The 20,587-nt window shown below is 43.0% G+C and overlaps 1 protein-coding gene and 1 long non-coding RNA gene across 7 annotated transcripts in view; one reads left to right on the top strand and one right to left on the bottom strand.

Moving 5' to 3' along the window:
• LOC140992254 (uncharacterized) overlaps positions 1 to 8,413 on the bottom strand; it is a 55,025-nt gene extending 46,612 nt beyond the window's left edge. Inside the window, exon 1 of the long non-coding RNA XR_012178013.1 lies at positions 8,351 to 8,413. This is a non-coding gene — a long non-coding RNA (uncharacterized lncRNA). The remainder of the gene's footprint in view (positions 1 to 8,350) is intronic.
• The window catches only part of LOC140992252 (prospero homeobox protein 1-like), a 43,031-nt gene extending 28,251 nt beyond the window's left edge, over positions 1 to 14,780 (top strand). For all 6 annotated transcript variants that reach the window (XM_073462548.1, XM_073462550.1, XM_073462546.1 and 3 more), the window contains one exon: positions 12,146 to 14,780. In XM_073462548.1, coding sequence (XP_073318649.1) covers positions 12,146 to 12,331 — 186 coding nt within the window. In that variant the 3' untranslated portion in view covers positions 12,332 to 14,780. The remainder of the gene's footprint in view (positions 1 to 12,145) is intronic.
• The last annotated feature ends 5,807 nt before the right edge of the window (positions 14,781 to 20,587 follow it).

Here is a 20,587-nt window from a genome sequence, read left to right as displayed (position 1 = left end):
GTCTGTGTGGACCCGATTACAAAACCAGGAAATGTAGGTGCTTTTTCAGGATTTTCGCCTTTTAAAACAATATTTTAGCTTTTCATAATGACTTATTTTGAACAAAAGTAAATGAATGTCATAAAAAACAGCAGTGTTTATGAAAATTATATTCTTTTAAAAGGTCCCATGTTCTAGAAAGTGAGATTTCTTGTCTTTTTTGACTATGAAGCAGGTCGAGGTGTATATAAATATTGTGAAAATAACAAATCGCTCGGTCCACGGAGAAACTGTGCCTTCAAACGAGCTGTCAGAACATCTGTACGGTTGTGATGTCACAACTATACAGTCACCGCTAGGTTACAAAAACATTGATGGAGCTGATGCGGAAATACAGTGGGTGGTGCTTACTCAGGCCTGCAAGGGCTGACCAATCAGAGCAGACTTTTCAGGAGAGGGGCTTAAAGAGACAGGCACCAGAACAGAGCGTACAGACGCACCCCTGTTCGACCAAGGCTGTTCAAGTGCTGGGTCGGAGCCGGTGCTGCAACAATAGACAAAACCGACAGTTTTCATTGTAATTTCATGTTTTGGGGTTGACGGAGATATATTTTTCTGTGAAGCACTTGCCTACTTGTAGCTGTCAATATCTAATAAGCTAATACTAAGCGTTTTTTTAAGTGCGTCACATGAGAGAACGGTGATTTGTGGATGTGGCCCGCGGTCCGCCGGTTGAACATGCCAGGAATAGAGGCCGAGAGCTTATAAAGGGATGAAGTTGTCATATTTTTGTATGTGTGTTCGTGTGTGTGTGTGTGTGTGTGTCGGCTGAAGAGGGACAATGAGACGTTTTTATGAAGCCTTCTAGAGGACGTTCTCATCTTTCCAGTTCAAGGATCCTCGCTGGCTCTGTCAGCACCAAACGACGGCACAGCTGCGCCTCTCACACACACACACACACACACATGTTCATACACTAACACACACACACACACACAGATCCTCATTTGTGTCCGTCTGAATGAGCAGATACCCTCCCATGAAGGGTGGGTGTGGCTGCTACCAAAATCTGCCCTTTGACTTTGACACACACACACACACTCACACACACTCACACACACACACACACACACCTGGAGGCCACAGAGTGGTCACACACTCACATTTCAGGGCTATCTGGTTTCATAAGCTGTGCTCTTCATGAAAGGCTCGACTCCTCGTGTCTTTCTCCGCCGTTTTAGATTCTTTGTCACCCTTTGTCCCTCCTTATTCATCCGCTCACTCATCTTTTTCCGCCTCTCAGGAATCGATTCTCAAAGTGGGATTTCTATCGGATCGTCCCCTCTCATAGAAAATCGCTCGCCTTGGTGCTGAAGTTTGGGTTTCATTCTCGTATTGTCCGCAGAGCTTTTCATAATTTTTGTTACGCGAGCTAAAATATTAAGGATTCATCCGTCTCAGCCCATTAGCCTTAACTTTATTAAATCTCCTTCGTCTTTCTTTGTCCTCACACTTCTTTTTCTTTTTTTTTTTTTTGGTCGTCTATTTGTAACCTACCCAGAAGGCGCACACACATACACACACATTTGCACGACTACACCTGTCCTGCTTTCTTTTTTCTCTCCTCCCTCTTTCTGAGCCTAGAAGCTTTGGGCACTTACTAAATCTTACACACTGGAGTTCATGATTCGAAGGAGACGCCAGTATGTAGGATTCCTAACCATTATTATTATTATTTGTTTTTCCATTATCTGATCACGGCAGGCAGAGCGACACTTTGCACAGGAAGTCAGTCAATCGAGCAAACTTGGGATCCTTTACAATACAATAGGTGTTTGTTTTTGGCCTCTTTCCCATCATTAGATTTCAGTTTCGGCCCTCCCAAGGGAGAAAGTTTGGGCACCCGTGCTCTATAATCTTTATTTGATGAAGTGTAAAAGGATTTAGTATTAAGTGAAACTAGAAACTATTAAACTAGGGTCGGGCGACTGGACGGATATATCCGGTTGTTCTTTTGGGGGATTTTTGTGCAATTTTTTATCAAGTTTAATTGTCTGCCTCGGAAGAAAGAGCGTGACTCACCAAGTGAACACAGGCCAGCAACAACAGAGGAAGGCAGCAGGCGCAAACAGCAAGTGAATATATCCCATCACTGGCTGACAGTGGCCTCTCGTTAAGTTTTAACCGTAGTTTGAAGTTTTAGGTAAATGAGGTCATATTAAGGGATTATCCTGAACAACCAGTACAGAACTAGGTCTAGTACAAAATATGTTTATGTGATACCGATTTGCTTCGCCGTCTATATTTCTGGGTAGGTCAGGGGCAGAAGGAAGGGCGAACAAAGCTTGTGACACTAGAGACGATTGTTATCTGTTGGCTACTGTATTTAAAGCAACCACAAGTCTCAACCAGAGGACGCTTTGGGTTTGGCGACGGACCCGAGACGCCAATGCAAAGTGTCAGTGTTTGACGACCTGAGGATGAGACTCGACAACCAACTGCGTTTCTCCAGGAAGTTACATTTTGTTGCTTCAAACCAGGACGTCAGTCTTTCCTTAACCTGAACCTACGAGCTTCGATAGGCCTCGACTGATAAAGTTTTTGATTCGTAGTTGCCAGGAGTGGATACCAAAGTATCAGAGTTGTTGAACACACACACACACACACACACACACACACACACACACAAGCACTTAATCTATGTGATCACACACTCTTTGTCGCTGTCACTCAGTGTCATGGAGCGAGTCTGAGCTCTGAGTAAGTAAGTAAGTCTTCCTCACCGTCTCCTTGGCTCTGTTCGCTGCCTTACAGAGAGCGGTATGGTACAGACAATGCCACCTGCCAGTTTCTGTCACGATAATTATAGCTATCTGCTTGCAGTGTGTGTGTGTGTGTGTGTGTGTGTGTGTGTGTGTGTCTTAGTATGCCAGTCGAGAAGAAGAAGGCATCATCTTTGTCACTGAGCCTGATTGGAGTCACGAGGGGGCGGCGTATGTGTGTGTGTGTGCATGCGTGTGTGTCTGTGTATGGTCTTCCTGTATGTGTGTGTGTGTGAATATGAATGTGTGTGTGTGTGTGTGCAGTGATTCCCTTCCCCTGCCCCAGCTGTCTCCTTAGCTTTAACAATAGGCCTGGTAACAAAGACGTGGCCTTCAGCCTCCGTCATGTGATACTAGTGGTCTGCAGCCTCTCAGTCAGATGACCCGGGCTATTGTCCTCTATGGCTGACACACACTTGCACACACACACAAGGAAGCACAGAACACAAACACACACCAGTCCAAGGAAGCGCAGCACGTGTACGAAAAACGCACTAAAACGGCAGCGGTTTGCGAAGAGACACACACACGACGAGAAGATACACACACTCATGAGATAGTGAGAACAGACGCTCGAGCACACAGACGCAATCTCAGGACGCAGACCCTTCCTCTCGGTCACATGCCGTCTGAACAAAGAGAAACTTTATTGCCATTGTCCTGGTGACAGTGAGATCAGTGACTGATTGACAAAAGAGCAGCAGAGAAAGGAAACATATTGCTGATGTCCTGGAGGAACCCCCAGTCTCCACTTTTACCTTCGTAAACCGTTTTTACTTATTTCGCCGTCCCGCTAACGTGCGATCCCGCTCCTCTTTGAAAATGGCTGCTATCTGTCTGCTGCAAAATATGGGTGACTGTGTCAAACAGCACCTCGGCAGCAGGTTACTTGTCTGTGCTATTTATGTGCAGTATGTGCGATGCAGCAGGAACACAAGAATTCCCCAGCGGACACAAAATAAAACGAACAGCTAGAGTTAAAGGGGCAGTTCACAACAAAATCAAATATACGTATTATTCCTCTTCCCTGTAGCGCTATTTGTTCACCTCAATTGTTTTGGTGTGGGTAAAGTTTTTGAGATGTCTGCGCCCTCTTAAATAAACTAGAACAAGATGGCTTGTGGTGCTCAGTTCGTCTCTAGGGCCTATATCTACAAAACTCGGCACCAAAACAATCCAATATATCCAATCTGCCACATGTAAACAAAGTGAAACAGTATGATTGTGTTGTCCTGTAAGGTCAGTTTGTTTATTCAGTTTACTCGGTCATGAACACAAAGAGAGTTTGTCTGTTTAGGCATGACATTTTTTTTTAAAAATCGGTCAACTAAGATTTTTCTCCTCTGGCTAAAATGTATTTCCCAAAACAACGCAGTGCTCCTTTAAAGCAAGGATCGAAACGGGTCTCAAGTCTTGTTGATGCAACGTTTACATCGAGTGTCAAGTCCTTGAGGGCTTTCAGATTTCTGAATGTAACAAAAAGATGCAAAATTTGTATTTGCATTTTCTTTTCAGAAGAAAAGCAGGAACAAACTCCTTTCATTGGCCTCATGATTAAATATTCAAGGTCCGTGGCCGTGGAAGGCCTCCCTTTCATCATCATATTCATCTTTCTTTTTTTTAGTGTACCCGGATTGTTACAGCATCGGAGACTTGAAGGTTTTTGTTTTGGTGTCAAGTCAAATCATTTATTCTGTCTTGTAGCGCTCTGCCTCTAAACACTCCAGCTCACAGTTTTATAAGGTGCTCCTGAGTGTTCGTCTGCCACACTAACATTAGGTGAGGAAATGGAGGCTGATGGGCCAGGAAGTTGCAGAGAGAGGACTCGTTTGCATGCACGAGGGGTGTGTGTACGTGCAGTTTAATCAGTAGTGTCCCTTTATTGTATGAATTGGTGTTAGTGTGAGGCCGGAGCATGCTCAGTCTGAGAGCAAAAACAGGAGCGCAGGCAAAGATGGAAAAACCAACATAAGGTGTTCGGTCACCATGAGCTAACCAGAGCCCAAGAAGAGGAAGAGTCCCAACTTTGTGTGTGTGTGGTCGTATTTTCCTGCCAGCGTGTGTGCATGTATGTGTGTGTGTGTATGTGTGTGTGTGTGTGTGACTAAAGCCAGGCCTGATAGCAGGGAAAGAGAGGGAGAGTGCGAGAGAGGAGGAGGAGGAAAAAGGAAGCAGATGCTTATGTGTTGGCACAAAAATGATATGTCCACTCAGTCCCACACACACACGTGCACACACACGTGCACGAGGCATTTGCTCAGTCCACAGAAGGAGCAGCACATGAAAGAGTTCCAGTATTGTCTCGATGATAGAAAAATACTCCACTGACCAAACGGCACAGTGGACCTCAAGGCCACAGAGCGAGTGAATGGCAACAAAATGGAGAGTGTCGAGGTGTGTGTGTGTGTGTGTGTGTGTGTGTGTGTGCATGTGTGGGAGGGTGAGGGTCATCTGAAATTGAAAAGAGTAACACCTTGCGTCGAGACCACAAAAAGAAGGGTCTGAAAGGGACGAGCGAGCTGAGAAATGATCAATGATCAAGTGACGCGTGGAAACGTGAGCTCACACGTGTACACACACACACACACACACACACTTGAGTAAACATCGTCATAGTCTGCTACGCTAAAGGGAGGCGGTGGAAACACGCAAATACAGTCTCCTCCTGTTTGTATACCTTGAGAATCAAACATATGGTGTTTGCACAGTGATGTCTTAAGAGCCCAGTGTGTGTGTGTTAGTGAGGAAACAGAGAGAGAGAGATAGGTGGGAGGGCAGGTGGAAAGACGTATGGGGAGGTGGATGGGTAGAGTCAGCTGAGGACACACAAACACCAGACGTCTCAATTGGTCTCATGGTGACAGCATGAAGAGAAACAGTCATTAATTCTTCAGGAGAGGAGAGGAGAGGAGAGGAGAGGGGAGTTAATCATAATCTCCAGTTGTAAGAGAAGGTGCTAGACCCCAACAAATGTTACATCATCATCTTTCTAATATTCCTTTTCACTGAATTTCAAATGCAAAAACTACCCTCTCCACTAAAAATCATAACTTATATCACAATATCTAAACTGCATATCCTTTAGCCCTCTTTATAAACTGAATAGGAGACTTCCTATACGACGAAGTAGGATGAAACGGCAGCAGCAGTAGCGTCAAACATGCACAAACATTAAGTGATGGGATGTGCTCGAGTACAATATTGAGGTACTTGTATTTTTCACTTCTAGACGCTTTCATTCTACTGCATTTTGGAGGCAAATACTGTACTTTTTGCTACATTTTTTAACTTTCATGACCAGATACTTTGCATGTTGCAATAGAGCCACAATGGCACAATTTTTTAAATGATTTTGTTGGCAATTAGATTTAAAAAAAAAACACTGATTTAATTAGCAAACACTGAAGAAAAATGCTGAGGTCAACCCCTGAATATACAGTATATACATACCTGTAAATATAAGTTACTTTTGGGACTTAAGTACATTTATTTCAAGAAAATTACATTTGATACTTAAGTACATTTAATATTAGAAGCTGTAAGACTCTTACTCAATTGTAATATTCACAGTAATATTTTAACATCCATCCATTATCTGAAACCGCTTATCCTCTTCAGGGTCTTGGGGGTGCTGAGCCGATCCCAGCTGACACTGGGCGATGGCGGGGTACACCCTGGATAGGTCGCCAGTTCATCACAGGGCTGACATAAAGGGACAAACAACCGTTCACGCTCACAATCACACCCACGGACAATTTAGAGTAGACGCTCAAGTCAGGTTTTGCATGTCTTTGGATTGTGGGAGGAAACCGGTGCACCCGGAGAAAACCCACGCAGGAACGGGGAGAAACATGCAAACTCGGCACAGAAAGGCCCTGCCTGGTCTCCAATTCTGAATGACTTTTGGATACTTTTAACAACACTGCCAGCATCAATATCACATTAGAGATTATGTAAAACCAAACACACACATATTCAAAGACCTCTCCATCAGTGTGAGTATCTGTGTCTGGGTCTGAGGAACAGGCCTTAGCTGTGATGCTGAGAACAAGTTTTAAAGTGGATGATCTGGAACATCTCTCATCAGAGGGTGCTTTGCATCAAAGTTTGAGATAAAGTGATTCTTCTGCTCGCGTGTCTGTCTGAGTGGACCACACTGTCGTGGATAAAGTGAAGATACTGATCATTTCTACGTATCCGCTGTATGTTACCGGGTGTTGATGCCGCCTGTGTCGCTGCTCCACATGAGTGTGACTCTTGGTTTTTCTTTTGTATGTGTTAAAATGGAGCAGTGTATCCATAAAGAAGTAACCTACTTCTAAAAGGCTCGCCTTTATTCTAAAAATAATTCTTAGTGCAACACTGCCCTTTTGTGCTCGTGGTCTGCAGCACGGTAAAAAATGACTAAATTAGCAAAGCGGGACGTCACTGTTGCTAAGTGCTTATTGCTGTGCTGCAGTTTCTGCACTTCAGGTCTTCGCGCAAGTGGCGCTCGCCGTTGCTGCGACTAGAAAGATGGACTGCTACAGCAAATCCTGTTCAATCACGACTTGTAAGCAGGATAGAGCTGTGAAATTAACTCAAGCAGCTTCCTGTTTTCAGATGAATGTTTTTGCATGTTTCCTTCATATACTGAGATAAAATGGGTCATAACTTTCCACCCATAACAAAACATTGTTACAATGCAAACGAGACGGCGAGACAGGGATCCAGACGATGAAACCAAAAGGCAAAGATTGATCTATTTGCAAATGCAAATAACAATAGCATGCAACAAAAATGGAAAATGTCTGAGGAGAGGCAGCGAACGCATCAGGAAAAAGCAAAGCAGATGTAGTAGATGTTCATTTCTTTGAAAGCAGCACATCGGGGGAACTTTTTTACTTCAGATATCTTAAAATAAGTGTGATGACTTTGCCTGTGATTTGTGGTGATAAACACTCGGCGAGCTTGTGATTTCTCGTATTTCCAAGAAGCTCCGAGGATGAGAGAAAAGAGGAGGAACGAGGGAGGGAGGGCGTCCCAGTAGGCCTCTTTGTTGGGCAGCGATTTAGAGATTTACGGGCTCTTGTCCTTCTGTGTGTGTGTGTGCATCTGTGTCTGTGTGTGTGTGTGTGTGTGAAGAGAGAGTAATTGAGCCTCCCTTCATCCAATATTTACCCACCAAACCGGAGCAATCATGCGAATTATGTTTACTGGGAACCAAGTGTCTTTTCTTCCTCTTTATCTTCTCTTTCTCTTCCACACTTTTCCCACCCCATTCCTCGCTCGCTCGCTCTCTCTCCTGGCAACTAGACGCCGTATCAAGATCCAAGCCAGGAGGAAATCACACACACACCCACACACACATAGGGGAAACAGGCCCATCTGTATTGATGATGGCCTAATTTAGATCTCTTTATTGGACTGATTTACGATGGCCAGACAAATCTGGGCATCTGGACCCAAGTGTGTGTCTGCGTGTGTGTTTGTCCGGCTGAGCCGATACCCAACGAGACACACAATATCCTCCCCGCTTCGTTTCGTTCTCTCTGCTCGTGTATTCCTACCTCTCAATGAATCAGCGGCATCCTTTTCTCTCCCAGTCGTAGCCGCGTTTCAGCACTTTGAGCCACGATGACGCACGCCGTCCTGAAACATTAAAAAAAAAACACACCAATCATCTTGCTGAACCAGCGAGGGCCCTCTGAGGTCAAGGTCACTGAATCGCTCCTGTCTCCAATTGAGATATCAAACAATGGACGAACGAGGACAAGAGAGGACGAACAAGCGAGCAGATGTGCGGAGGAATATTCAATCAGGTTGTGTAGACGCATTTTACACGTTTCACTGATGTGAAACTGACTAGAATAAGATCAATTTGAGCTTCAAAGATCAACAATATTCACATCAGTGAGGAAAGAAATGTTCAGAAGACGTTAGAGTCTTTTTGAACAACTACAGGATGAAGGGATGTAATCCAGCAGGGAGAGGACGCCTCAAAGGCACATTCATCTTCAAGATCAAGCTCAGGTTTCAACTTTTATTTGTCCCAGCGGGCCGTTTCACAGCAACTATTAAAAACAGCAGCTTGACTTTGGGGCTTTTTTCTCTGTTTGCTTGCAGAGGTAGCACCAGAAGGTTTAGCCTTTTATAGTAACAGAAATATTTTGGGTTATGCTTTTTTTCCCATTTTTCTTTTCTTTCCTAAATTGGATAATTGCCGTTCAGTACAATCAGGCAGAGGTAGCAAAAGTACAAACATTCTTTACTAAAGTAGAAGTGCAGATATTTCGTCTGAAGTGTACTCAAAGTAGAAAGTAATGTTTCTTTTAGCCAACAGCTTCTAACAGCTTCAACACTTAAACAAGGCCATGGGTGGTGTAGCTGACCGAGCACAGGAATATACAAAGAAAAAGAGACACACACAGACCCAATGACCTCTGACCTTAAGGAGGAAGGATGTCAAGAAAGACGAGGAACAGACCTGAGAGGACATGCCTTGTCCTATCAAGGACTTTGCGTCCTCATCCTCACGTCTTAAACCTATTAAGAGTCATAAATATAGCGCAGTCCTCACTAAGTTGGTTCCTCTCTCTTTGTTCTCCTTATGTTCAGCCCAAGTGACTGAAACGATCAGAGCTATCTTCCTAGATGTCTAAATGAATACATATACATCCTGTGTTTTATAACATGTATTCATTTTGATACTGTGAAACTCTAACTCCGCTTTAAAATCTGCTATATGAGAACAGCTCTCAGTGAAAAATGAAAAACAAAAGCGAAGCTCCAGAATGAACTCTGAACTGAGAAGAAAGACTGCAGATTCCTCCGTTTGCTATATGAATATTCATTAATTGTGTAATCCTCCTTTACTTTATGTTTTTAACTTTTTGACCTTTGAAGACTTTCTGGCTGTATGCATCTCAACTCTGCAGCCTGTCGCTGAACGCAACAAGACCGGAGAACACATGCTGTGTGTCTCCTCTGTGGCCTTGTCTGAGCCTGGATTCATCACCCCGCCGTCGTCGGCACTGCAGCCTGGTTCAGATTAATCCATGTCGCTGGCTTTGTCGCTGCACGCCTTTTTGTTACGTCTTTTACCTAGTTCAGTCTTCGTATGCCTCGAGTGATATGCGCTGATAGACTGAAATCCGTTATAGCGATTTTGTCGTGTTGCCACATCCAAGGAATCACTTTGGTGAGGTCAATGTGACTGGATCCGATTGAAATGACGGCTGAAACTAGAAAAAGAAGACCAGAACTTTTCCTTCGAATGTGTAAAATCTACCATGTCTGCATCGTTGTAGACATCACCTGTGAAGTTTAATCTTTCCTGAGGGTGTCTAAGAGGAAGAGTGTGTGTGTGTCTGTGTGTGTACAGTAGTGTCTATAGCAAGACAGTGACAGAGGGCCTCATTGAAATAACTGTGGTCTCAAGGGGCCAGCTAAAAAGAGAGAGAGGGTAGGTGAGGGTAGACAGAGTATATGAGAGTCGAGGGAATCATTTAGGGTGTGTGTGTGTGTGTGTGTGTGTGTGTGTGTGTGTGTGTGTGTGTGTGTGTGTGTGTGTGTGTGTGTGTGTGTGTGGTGATTCATCCGTTCTGGTGGCGGCTAACCTTGGCATGTCCTGCCACGCGTGACGGGGTTACACCCAGACGGCGCTCTGTCGTCCTCTACGTGGGTGTGTGTGTTTGTTAGGGGTGTATAGGTGCATGTACCTCGTCTGGAAGAGTCAGTCTCCTGTGTGTGTGCGTGCGTGTTATTATGTGCGTGTGTGTCGGTGCATCTGTATGCAAGAAAAAGAGACAAAGAAGAAGAAAAAAAGAGAAAGAGTAGAGAGGTTGTTTAGTGTCTTTGAATGATCTTGCCCCCGGGAGAAAGGGCAGAAGAAAGAATGAAAAATGTGTGTGTTTGTGCGTGTGTGTGCATGTGTGTGTGTGCCATTGTTCCACTGTCAAGCACTGCTATGAGTGCACACACACACACACACACTAAGCCTTGTGATGACAGTATATTTATGCCTGCATGTGGAAAGGACAATTGGATCGCTGCAATCCCTTCACTCTTGTTTAAACTCTGCCACACACACACACACACACACACACACACACACGGTGACAGATCACAGACAACTGTTCACCTGCCATTGTCAAGGACTGAACGTGTCATGGCGTGCGAGTGTGTGTGCATATGAACTCTGACAGCAAACACACACACGCACAGCTGAGAGCTGTTAAGAAAGGGGAAGTAGGTTTAAGGAAGTCGAGCGCTGAGGAAGAACTCGGTACGGGAATAGTAACATATAGACACCTGAAACACACGCGCACCTAATTCTGCATCATTTTCAGTCACTTTTCTAAAATTAAAGTCTAAATGTCACACGTGATCGGCTGTTCTCACGTGTCAACTGCACATTTTCGCAAGTTATTGAGGTTTTTTCACATACGAACGAACATTTCCACAGGTGCATTTTACATACATTCATACGGGACTGTGGTTTAAGAGCTTCAACACGTGGAAACAAACTATGGCAGATTAAATTATGTGAAATTTGACTTTAGACTTTTAACATGTGAAAAATAATGTCACAAACATGAATGATGAACTGGACATTTTCACGTATGACTGCCTTTTTTACATATGAAATATCTATATATATGTTTGTGTGTTTGGCTTTTTTAATATGTGTCTTTCAACAGCTGTGGCACGTGACGAGTGTATTGTAAAAGATGTATAAAAAGTTGTGTTATTAATAGGTATTTACTTATTAAAAATGTTGATATATTATTCTATATGTTTCTGTAACATTTCAGGTAACTTAACGAAGTAAATATTTTAATGTTGTGCTTTGAAATTCTGCAATAGCTTTAAGATAACAGGTCAGTTTGTCTAATTATTACTTCAGTTTAATAAGATTATCATCAGCGCTAGAATTGTAAAACACATTATATGGTAAATGGCATATTTAATGTGCATTTTCAAGCGATTCCGGCAACTTACATCAGTGGCAAATTACATATTTAAATCGGTTACAATTTCAAGCAGAAGTCCACAAACAAACTTTGGAAGTTTCTGGATTGAGATGCACAACAATCACGTATGATGGTTGTAGTGCTCAGATGTCCACATACGTTTGACCACACATGTACTTTCTACTTACAAGATGCGAATATGGTCATACAGAAGTAAAACAGTTCTGTATTTTTAGCTTTTTATAGTCATAACTACTCGATCGTGACTTGAACTTTGGTACGAGAAAGGGGAAGGTGATTGGAGGAAAGTTCCTCTTCAGTTCAAACAATCGAAGCACGCATATCACTCATGATTTCCCTTTTCTTTCCCACTTCCTTTATCTCCGGCAGGTTCCTGATCGATTTCTGGAGGTGGCCCAGGTGACCCTCCGCGAGTTCTTCAACGCCATTGTGGCCGGAAAGGACGCGGACCCGTCCTGGAAGAAGGCCATCTACAAGGTGATCTGCAAACTGGACAGCGAGGTTCCTGACGTCTTCAAATCCCCCAACTGTCTACAAGAACTCCTCCATGACTGACTGAAACGAGGGAGGAAACACAGCAAGGAAGACAAACCTCCAAGGCCCCCCAAAGGTGCAGTTAGACTAGGTTGAGGTCTTCAAAACGTTTGACGTTCATGACGCGATGCAGAGACTTGAAGTGATTCTACTTCCGGAGAGGTTTTTTTTGGTGGTTGTTTTTGGTCCATCTTTTAAAAAGACGTAACCGCCCTCAAAACGTTTTATAAAGAAAAAAGATTTTCCTCTTCAACGACTTCTACGAGGGCTCACGAGTCAGCCGACGCTCAAATTAAACAAATTACGTTGAGACTTTTATAAATTGAAAGCAAAAACAGTGGAAATTGAACATTGCACTTACAGAAAAAGCTCCTCCTTGCTGCCCTCCGCCGCCTCGTCCAAGCTCGCTCTTCATCCCCTCGCTGGAGGAACAAAACAGACGAGGAAGATGACGGATCAATCTTCAGACCGTGACTTGGGGGTCCGGGGCGAACTAAAAGTAAAGAAGATAATATATAAAAATCTTTTTATTGTGGATGTTTTTAAGTTACATGGACATTTTTAAGAAAAAAAAGTGATGTTTCTGTATTTTTTCTCCTTTGTAAAAGCTTACAGCCTCTCTTCTACGTATGAACCCTCAGTCACTCACATAGATACACAAGCACACACACTTGCACACACACACCTCTTGAATAGGAAAGCACAGTAGCATTCCCAGATCCTCACCCGAGCCCAGACAAACTGGGCGTAAACAAACTTAGTTGTTGTTTATTTCCCTCCTTTTCTCCCCTCCTCTTTTTACTTCTCCCTCTTCTTACTGTACTGAGACGTACTGGGTGTTTTTTTGACTGTGTGGCTCTTCCCCGCCCCAACCCCTCCCCTGGCCGCCCCTCTTGGTTCATGTTGCATTCAGGCACCCGGAGCATCGAAGACGAAACACCTTGCTATTTCATTTTTCACGTTAACGGTCACACACTTTTGCGATATTAGAAAAATTGTTTTTTAAGCCCTTGTGAACCAGACTGATCTGCCAAACTGTCAAAGTTACTGCACTTATTTTACTAAATGACTACAGCCTGACCAACACATCCAATGCTTATATCTATAGTCATATATTTATACATTTTTCAGAAGGATCTACTAAATTTTTCCTGTAGGATTTGTGACGAACATCCGTCTCAGTGCTTTCAGGTAGAGAAACTGGGTAAGGGCGTTTTTTGGCAGAAAAACAACTTTATACCTGGGATAATCTGATATCATGTTTAACTACTCTTGGTTTATTTATAATATTTTCTAAATGTAGCTCTGTTGCTATAAAGTGGATTTACTGTTTGTAAGTCGTTGTTTTACCAGTAAAAGGGGTCAAAAATTCAACCCCAAAATCAAAAATCAACAGAAATGAGCATTCAGTTTAAATTATCGAATGATTTGTGACTCTCACAGTATTTTTTATCCGGTGCACGTCCGAGCAAAATTAAAACACAGCATGTATTGCATCTCTGTAATTTGACATGAAACCAATAATGTAGTGATCGGTGTTGTCACGATACTGGAAATACCTCGAAAAATATAATTTTCAATACAGCTGTGAAAAAAATGACAACATTGAGGACTTAAAATTAACATGTTTTTTTATTAAAATACAAAAATGACTGATATGACAACATCTTATGACAGAAAACAGCAGAATGACTGTAGTAAATATTAAATATCACACTCGAGATCAGGCCTTTAAAATAATGTTATTGTCGTTTGGCTGTCAAAGAGAAGAGACATCGCTGTCTCTTCTCAGCAGAAAACAAGTACTGAAACTGTTTTTAATGGTCCGAGTCAATATTTTTGACAACACGGCTGTTGATCTTTACAAATCAAGACTCGCGATCTAACAGAGATGTTGTTTAAAATAGAAAATTGAATTGAATCATCACCACCCCTAACTGCAAAACCACATGGAGCTCACTCTGCAAGCAGCACATCGTTCCCACACAATGTAAACACAAGAATCATTCATCGTGGTGCTCTCGGACGTGCACAGAGGATACGACTCTTTTTAAAAACACACACAGTGGTACAATCAGCCATTCTCCAAACTGAAGTAAACCAAACCTCCATTGGGGAAAAAGCTGTTTTGTCTCGTTTGCTCTGGGTGGCCGAGAGGGGCAGCTGCACCGGCCGGGTCATGTGTGAAGTGTTTAAGGTTTTAACAGCAGAAAAAAAAAGACGACATACGACAAAAATGCTGATATTTGTAGCTTGTATAGATGTAATAATTACTCTGATCACTCTGATATTGTTATTATTTATAATTGAAATAATTATTCCTATTAATGTTATTCTGATGATGACGATGATGATGATGATTATTAATGCTTGCTACAGATTTGACCAGTGGTTTACTCATTGTTTATCCATCACACTGCAACATGAAATAAATTATTCTTTGAAAAAAAAAAAAAAAAAAAAAAAAAAAGCGTGATTGTACTTTTCGCTGCTCAGCGGAGGTTCAGAGGGCGTTGACCGAGTGTTGCCTGCCCACACGCACCAAATCGCCATCATCCCAGAGCAGTAACTAGGCAACATGATGGCCACTTTAACTCCGACCATGCCCCCCTCCCCCCCCATCATCCACTCTCTCCCTCGCTCTCTGGATTCTGTATAGGGGACATGTGATCCCTTGTTGTTGTTGCTGATGAATTGAAAAGAGGAGCGCCGTGTGATTATTGTCAGCACAAAAGCCTCAAAAAGCTGCTGACGCCTAGATTAGCCAGTACAAAGACGCAGGGACACACACAAAAAGACATAGGTACAGACTCACACACACACACACACACACACACACACACACACACACACACAAAAGGCACAAGGCCTGTCTGCCCTCGTTGCCCTGCCATCCTTCTCGCTCCTCTGTCCCTCCTCTGCTCGTCCTCTCTCACCCCTTCATCGCTCTCCTCCTCTTCGCTTCCTTCCTCGTAGGTATTATTTCTGTCGTCCTCCCACACCACTTACCTCCCCGACGCTCACACACACACACACACACACGACATGCCCTCTGTATGCTGGCGCCAAACGCTAACTGGCATCACACAGTGCCAACCACCATCACCAGCATGGGATAAAGTGCCAGTGCCTGATGAAGTGCCTGTCCTGTTTCTCCCCGAACTCTCTCTCTCGTCCATACATAGAAAATATGACGGGAAAAAACACGTGTAAAACAAGAGTACACAAACTTCTGACAGATGTAGTATTTGTATGCAGTATCACATATACTGACAGAACTCCAGTTAAGATAATAGCACAGTAAAGTGTTTATAGGTCTGCAGTTTGTCTATAAAGAAGTCAAATCAAAATAAAACAAACCAACAAGGAAGTTAATCGCAAAATAAAAGCATGAAAAACAACACATAAAGTCCACAGCCATGCTAGCAGCTCCGTGAGGCTAAATGCTAAGCATCAGCATGCTAAAAGCCAATCTCCTGATGTTTGGCAAGCGTTTGCCATGTTCGCCATACTAGTTTAGCGCAGAAGTGCAGCAATCGCCAGAACAAATGCTAGCTAAGAACATTTTCGCACGGAAAGGTTGGGCACAGAATCCACTTGGCTCTGGTCAGGAAAACATCAGGGTTTGGCTCAAACACAGACATGGCTGGAGGAGGCCCGGCTTCCCATGAAAAGTATCCGGTTTGGGTCGCAACGAACATTACAAGAAGTTGTCCTGAGCTTTCCTGAAAAATATCCAGTGGTGTCACACTTACAAATGTTGAAACGCAGACTCGAGCTGTACCTCCAGCACCATCCCCTCCACTTCCTGATAGGAAAGTCAGGTAACAAGATTCTGTGTGAACGTGATACGGTACGTTTTGTACAAATATCAATATAGTACACAGCCTATGACATGTACAGACTTGGACGCACTGTATCTCTGCTGCTAACATCACATCCTGTCATCAGTGTTTCCCACACATGACTGCCCAGGTATATTAACAGCCACACAAGTATATTAAGTGACCGATTTTAGCATTTTAAACTCATATTTTTAAAAAGAGAACGACGATCCACAATCCATTAACTGGACAACCTGCCCTCATGCTTCCTCCTCCGTCTACTGACAAGCTTTTCTCCATGTGGCCAGCATCGGATCTGTACATCAGTCAATATTGTGAGATGAGAGAAATAATTAGATCTACTCAACAGATTTTGACAAGTGGTTTTATGATCCGTCTCTCACAAGAGCAATACTAAATGGCTGGGGTGCCTTTTTAAAGTACTTTAGGGAGTATTAGACCCTCGGAGGTAAGTCTAAAAATGTTTCCAGCAAATTTATCAGCGAGTTATTTGAAGAAAAGCATAAATTATCATTCTGCACATCATCTAGTTTAACTTGTCTACTCAGTGTTTTTGTCAGGCAGCACTCAGATTAATATAATAGTGAGACATTAAGTGAAACTGTTGCAGATTTCAGCTTCAAGAACAACAAAAACATACAGACGGAGAGAGATGACGGGTGTCCTGTGCATTGGTTTATACTGCCAGAGCTTTTCATTAGAACAGGAGGGGCTGAACAGGAGGTGGGGTCACTCTTTGCTCTATATGATCACACACACACACACACACACACACACACACACACACACACACACACACACACACACACACACACACACACACACACACACACACACACACACCGTCTGCCCGTGAAAGCACATCTGAGCAGCGCAACAATAAAACAGCTGTGTTTGTGTTGGCCTGCTGATTGTTTCATTCTCAATCAGCCCGTCATTTCGCACAAACACACACACACACACTTACTGTCCGCAGAGATGGCATGACAGGGATGCATCTTGGGTAATGGCTGCTATTATAATGGAGTAGGGAGAGAGTTTATTATGGAGGAAAATGTCTCCTCAACATAATTCTAATAGCTGTAACTGTCTTCTCTGCGTCGACTGCTGCCAAAGAGGACTGTCGGTGTGTGTGTGTGTGTGTGTGTGTGTGTGTGTGTGTGTGTGTGTGTGTCACTTTACAATATCTGCTGCCATACTGCTAGAGAATAATCAGAAAATCGGCCCAAATTCACTGAAGTAATTGCAGCGACTATATTTTCAGGATATAATTCAGTGTTTAGCTCGTTGGTTCACATCTCTACTCTGGCATGAAAGCAGAAATTAAGTATTAAGTTGTGTTTGTTTTGCTGCCTTGGCTACGTTTTAAATCTCTACAACAGCGAGATTTTGAGACTCGACGTGGCGGTGCCAGGCTGCAAGATCAGATTCTTCACCTCTGATAAACTTTAACCAAAAGATTTAATGCTTTTCGGACACTTTTAGACTTTTTTCCAATGAACGCAGGACAAAGCAACGCAATTACACCGTGGATGACTGCAAGGAATCTATCGATACCTTTACAAGTAATCAAGTAAGAAAACAAGAACCTGGATAGCACGAAGGACATATCACTTATCCATCCACATCGATATCCTGTCGACAAAAGGGGATTGCAGACATGAGAAAAAAGCTTGGTATTCACCCACCAGCAAATAGACGACCTCAAATAAACAAAAAGAGAAAGACATTTTTCTGCCAGAAAGTTGGACAGACAATCAAGAAACCACGGTCGAAAACTTCATGCAACTCAAAAAAGCAAGGCAAGTTTATTTGTAAAGCACAATTCAGACACAAGGCAACTCAAAGTGCTTTACAGGGGCATAAAATTACATTTAAAGACAAGCAGGAAAACATAAAGAAACAAAGCATTAAAACAATAGCTGATAAGCTAAATAAGCTATAATAGAATAGGTTTAAAAGAGGCAAGACTAAAGAATAAAAGTCAGAGTGCAGTGGCAAACAGAAAGGTCTTCAGTCTCGATTTAAAACAGGTGAGAGTTGGAGCGGACCTGCAGTTTTCTGGGAGTTTTGTTCCCTAACCACATTATTACTGATGATTGTTAACAGTCAGGGCTGGACGTTTGTGTCCGATGACTCTCTGACTGCACCTCACATTGTTTTTAAAGGGTTTTGTTAGAGATAAATACAGATATTTGTTTTCCATCATCATGAAAACACTTGAGATTGAGCATTTCTCAGCGTGAGAGTTGTATATTCAGTCATATTTAAGTTTGTGAGAAAGCTACGACAGGACGTCAGTGAGAAAAGTGGGATTTATCTCAATGTCGTGTTTTGAGGGTAATAAAGATAATACATTTGACACAACTGTGGAAATTTCTCAGTTAAATTGTTGCTGGTTGTTTGGAGGGTGTAAACTGATCAACCACCACTTCATTAGACTCATTTTTAAATGAATTTTTATAGAAGTGAAGGTTTTTTTTCCGACAGCTGCTCTTTTGGCTCAACCTCATTTCAGTGTTCATTTCCAGCTAAAGGTACAAATTTGAAGCTTAAATTAAAGTTTTTCTACAACTGAGCTGATAGAACAGCTGTGTTGAAAGCACGGCGACAGCTACTATTTTGATTTGGTCACTTTTTAAACCAATTATTCTCTATTCCAGCGTCTTAAAAGTGAGGATCTATCACTTTCCTTTTGTCTTTAGTGAGAGTAAATAAGATACTTTGGGTTTTGGACTGGGGGTCGGACGAAACAGACATTTTAATGGCGTTTTTTACCATTTTCTGACATTTTATAGCCTCAAATATTGGTTGATACATGAGAAAATATAGGCCAGATTAAACCATAATCAAACTAGTTGTTTGTCTAGTGAACTCTGAAAATGAATCATGAAAACGGAGAACATCTTGCATCTTTTCAACTTTAAAACACTGTTGTCAGAGAAGATAAAGATGCTGCAAAGTGTTTTCCTTTGTCTGCTGCACACAGACAGAATTCATTAGTTCTGTCATCACCGTTTGATAAATAGCATTCATTCATATTTCAAGCTGCTTCAGAAGAAACCTCAGTGCGCCGTCTGACCTCGGACTGACCTGAGAGCTAAATCCAGCTCCGATTATGACTCGTTTGAACGCATCAACTTTAAGACATCATTCAAATAAACGGCTGATTGAATCGGACCATCGCTGGCTGCAACGATCACTGTTCACTTGTCGAACAGACTTTAATCAGCCAGCGCTGCAGGTTTATTTGCATCAGTTCTTTAAGATGGCACCCAGGTGAACGAGGATAATTGTTGTTTGGAGCAGCTGCCCCGACAGCGTTTTTAACTTCCTCCTCCCAGCGTGCTCTGAATCCCTTTCCTTTCTCCGTCAGGTCTTGCTCCTTTTTTCTATCCTCGTATCGATCCTGCGTCTTTCTCCTCAGTCACCACCTTCATCAACCCCTCATTTCTTAAAAAAAAAGGCCCATCAGTTAGTCAAAAAGTGATGCTTTATCATGATTTAACAATCCTCAAAGATTCCTTCCACCTTCTTTCTCCCCTCCCTCCTAACTGGTATCCATTTCCTCCTCCCTCGTTCCTCCCCTCCATCCCTCCTTCCATCAGCGGTCTGTTCGCTAATCAAACACCATCTGTCCTTCCATCCCCAACCTGTCAGGAACAGCTGCCAGCCGCTCTCTTAACAACACTTTTAACAACCCTGCCGCATCTTCCACGGCCCGCCGCCACCGCCGGGCGGACGTCGCTCGACGAGGGCCGCCGCGAAAACACAGACGTGTGCGATCAGTGGCGTTCGGGAAGCATTCATGTGCAGCCTATTAGAGCGTGTTAGGAGAAAAGTGAAGGAGGAGAAATTGTGAAAACTTCTACTGGCCTCTCGTTGAACCTAAGGAGCACCGTTAGGAACCACGGGCAAAGTAAATAAAATCATCCAAGAGAAAGAGTAATAACGAGCGAGCAGAAGGTATAAACGGAGAGATAAAACAAAGGAGGAATGGCGCTCGGTAAACGAGTGGAAGTCTAAATAGTAATCAAGGGAAGAATCAGCCGCCTGCTCAAAAAGGGGTTTAGAGCTAATGGTGGGAAGTAAAAGCTCCCAACACATACACACACACAAGAATACAATTTTACACACAAGCGCGCCGCAATCACCACTCACGCACAAACGCAAAAAAAAGAAGATTACAATCATCTTAAACTCACTCGCACATAATAGTTTTCTCACACATTTAATACAACCATCCCTCACCGACACGCATCACAAATATAATCACTTTCCATCACACACACACACACACACACTCGCCGCGCAAACTGCACTGCTGTTGTCGCGAACATGCCAAGACATTTTCAAGTGTTATATCCTGAGGAACTTCCCCAACCAATCATCGGCACATAGGCCAGATGTTCGCTGGTGCTTCAATGCAATG

This window comes from Pagrus major, chromosome 24 (genome assembly GCF_040436345.1).
Source record: "Pagrus major chromosome 24, Pma_NU_1.0".
NCBI lineage: Eukaryota > Metazoa > Chordata > Actinopteri > Spariformes > Sparidae > Pagrus > Pagrus major.
The sequence above is the reverse complement of the archived record's forward strand: the minus strand, read 5'-3'. Positions and strand labels throughout refer to the sequence as shown.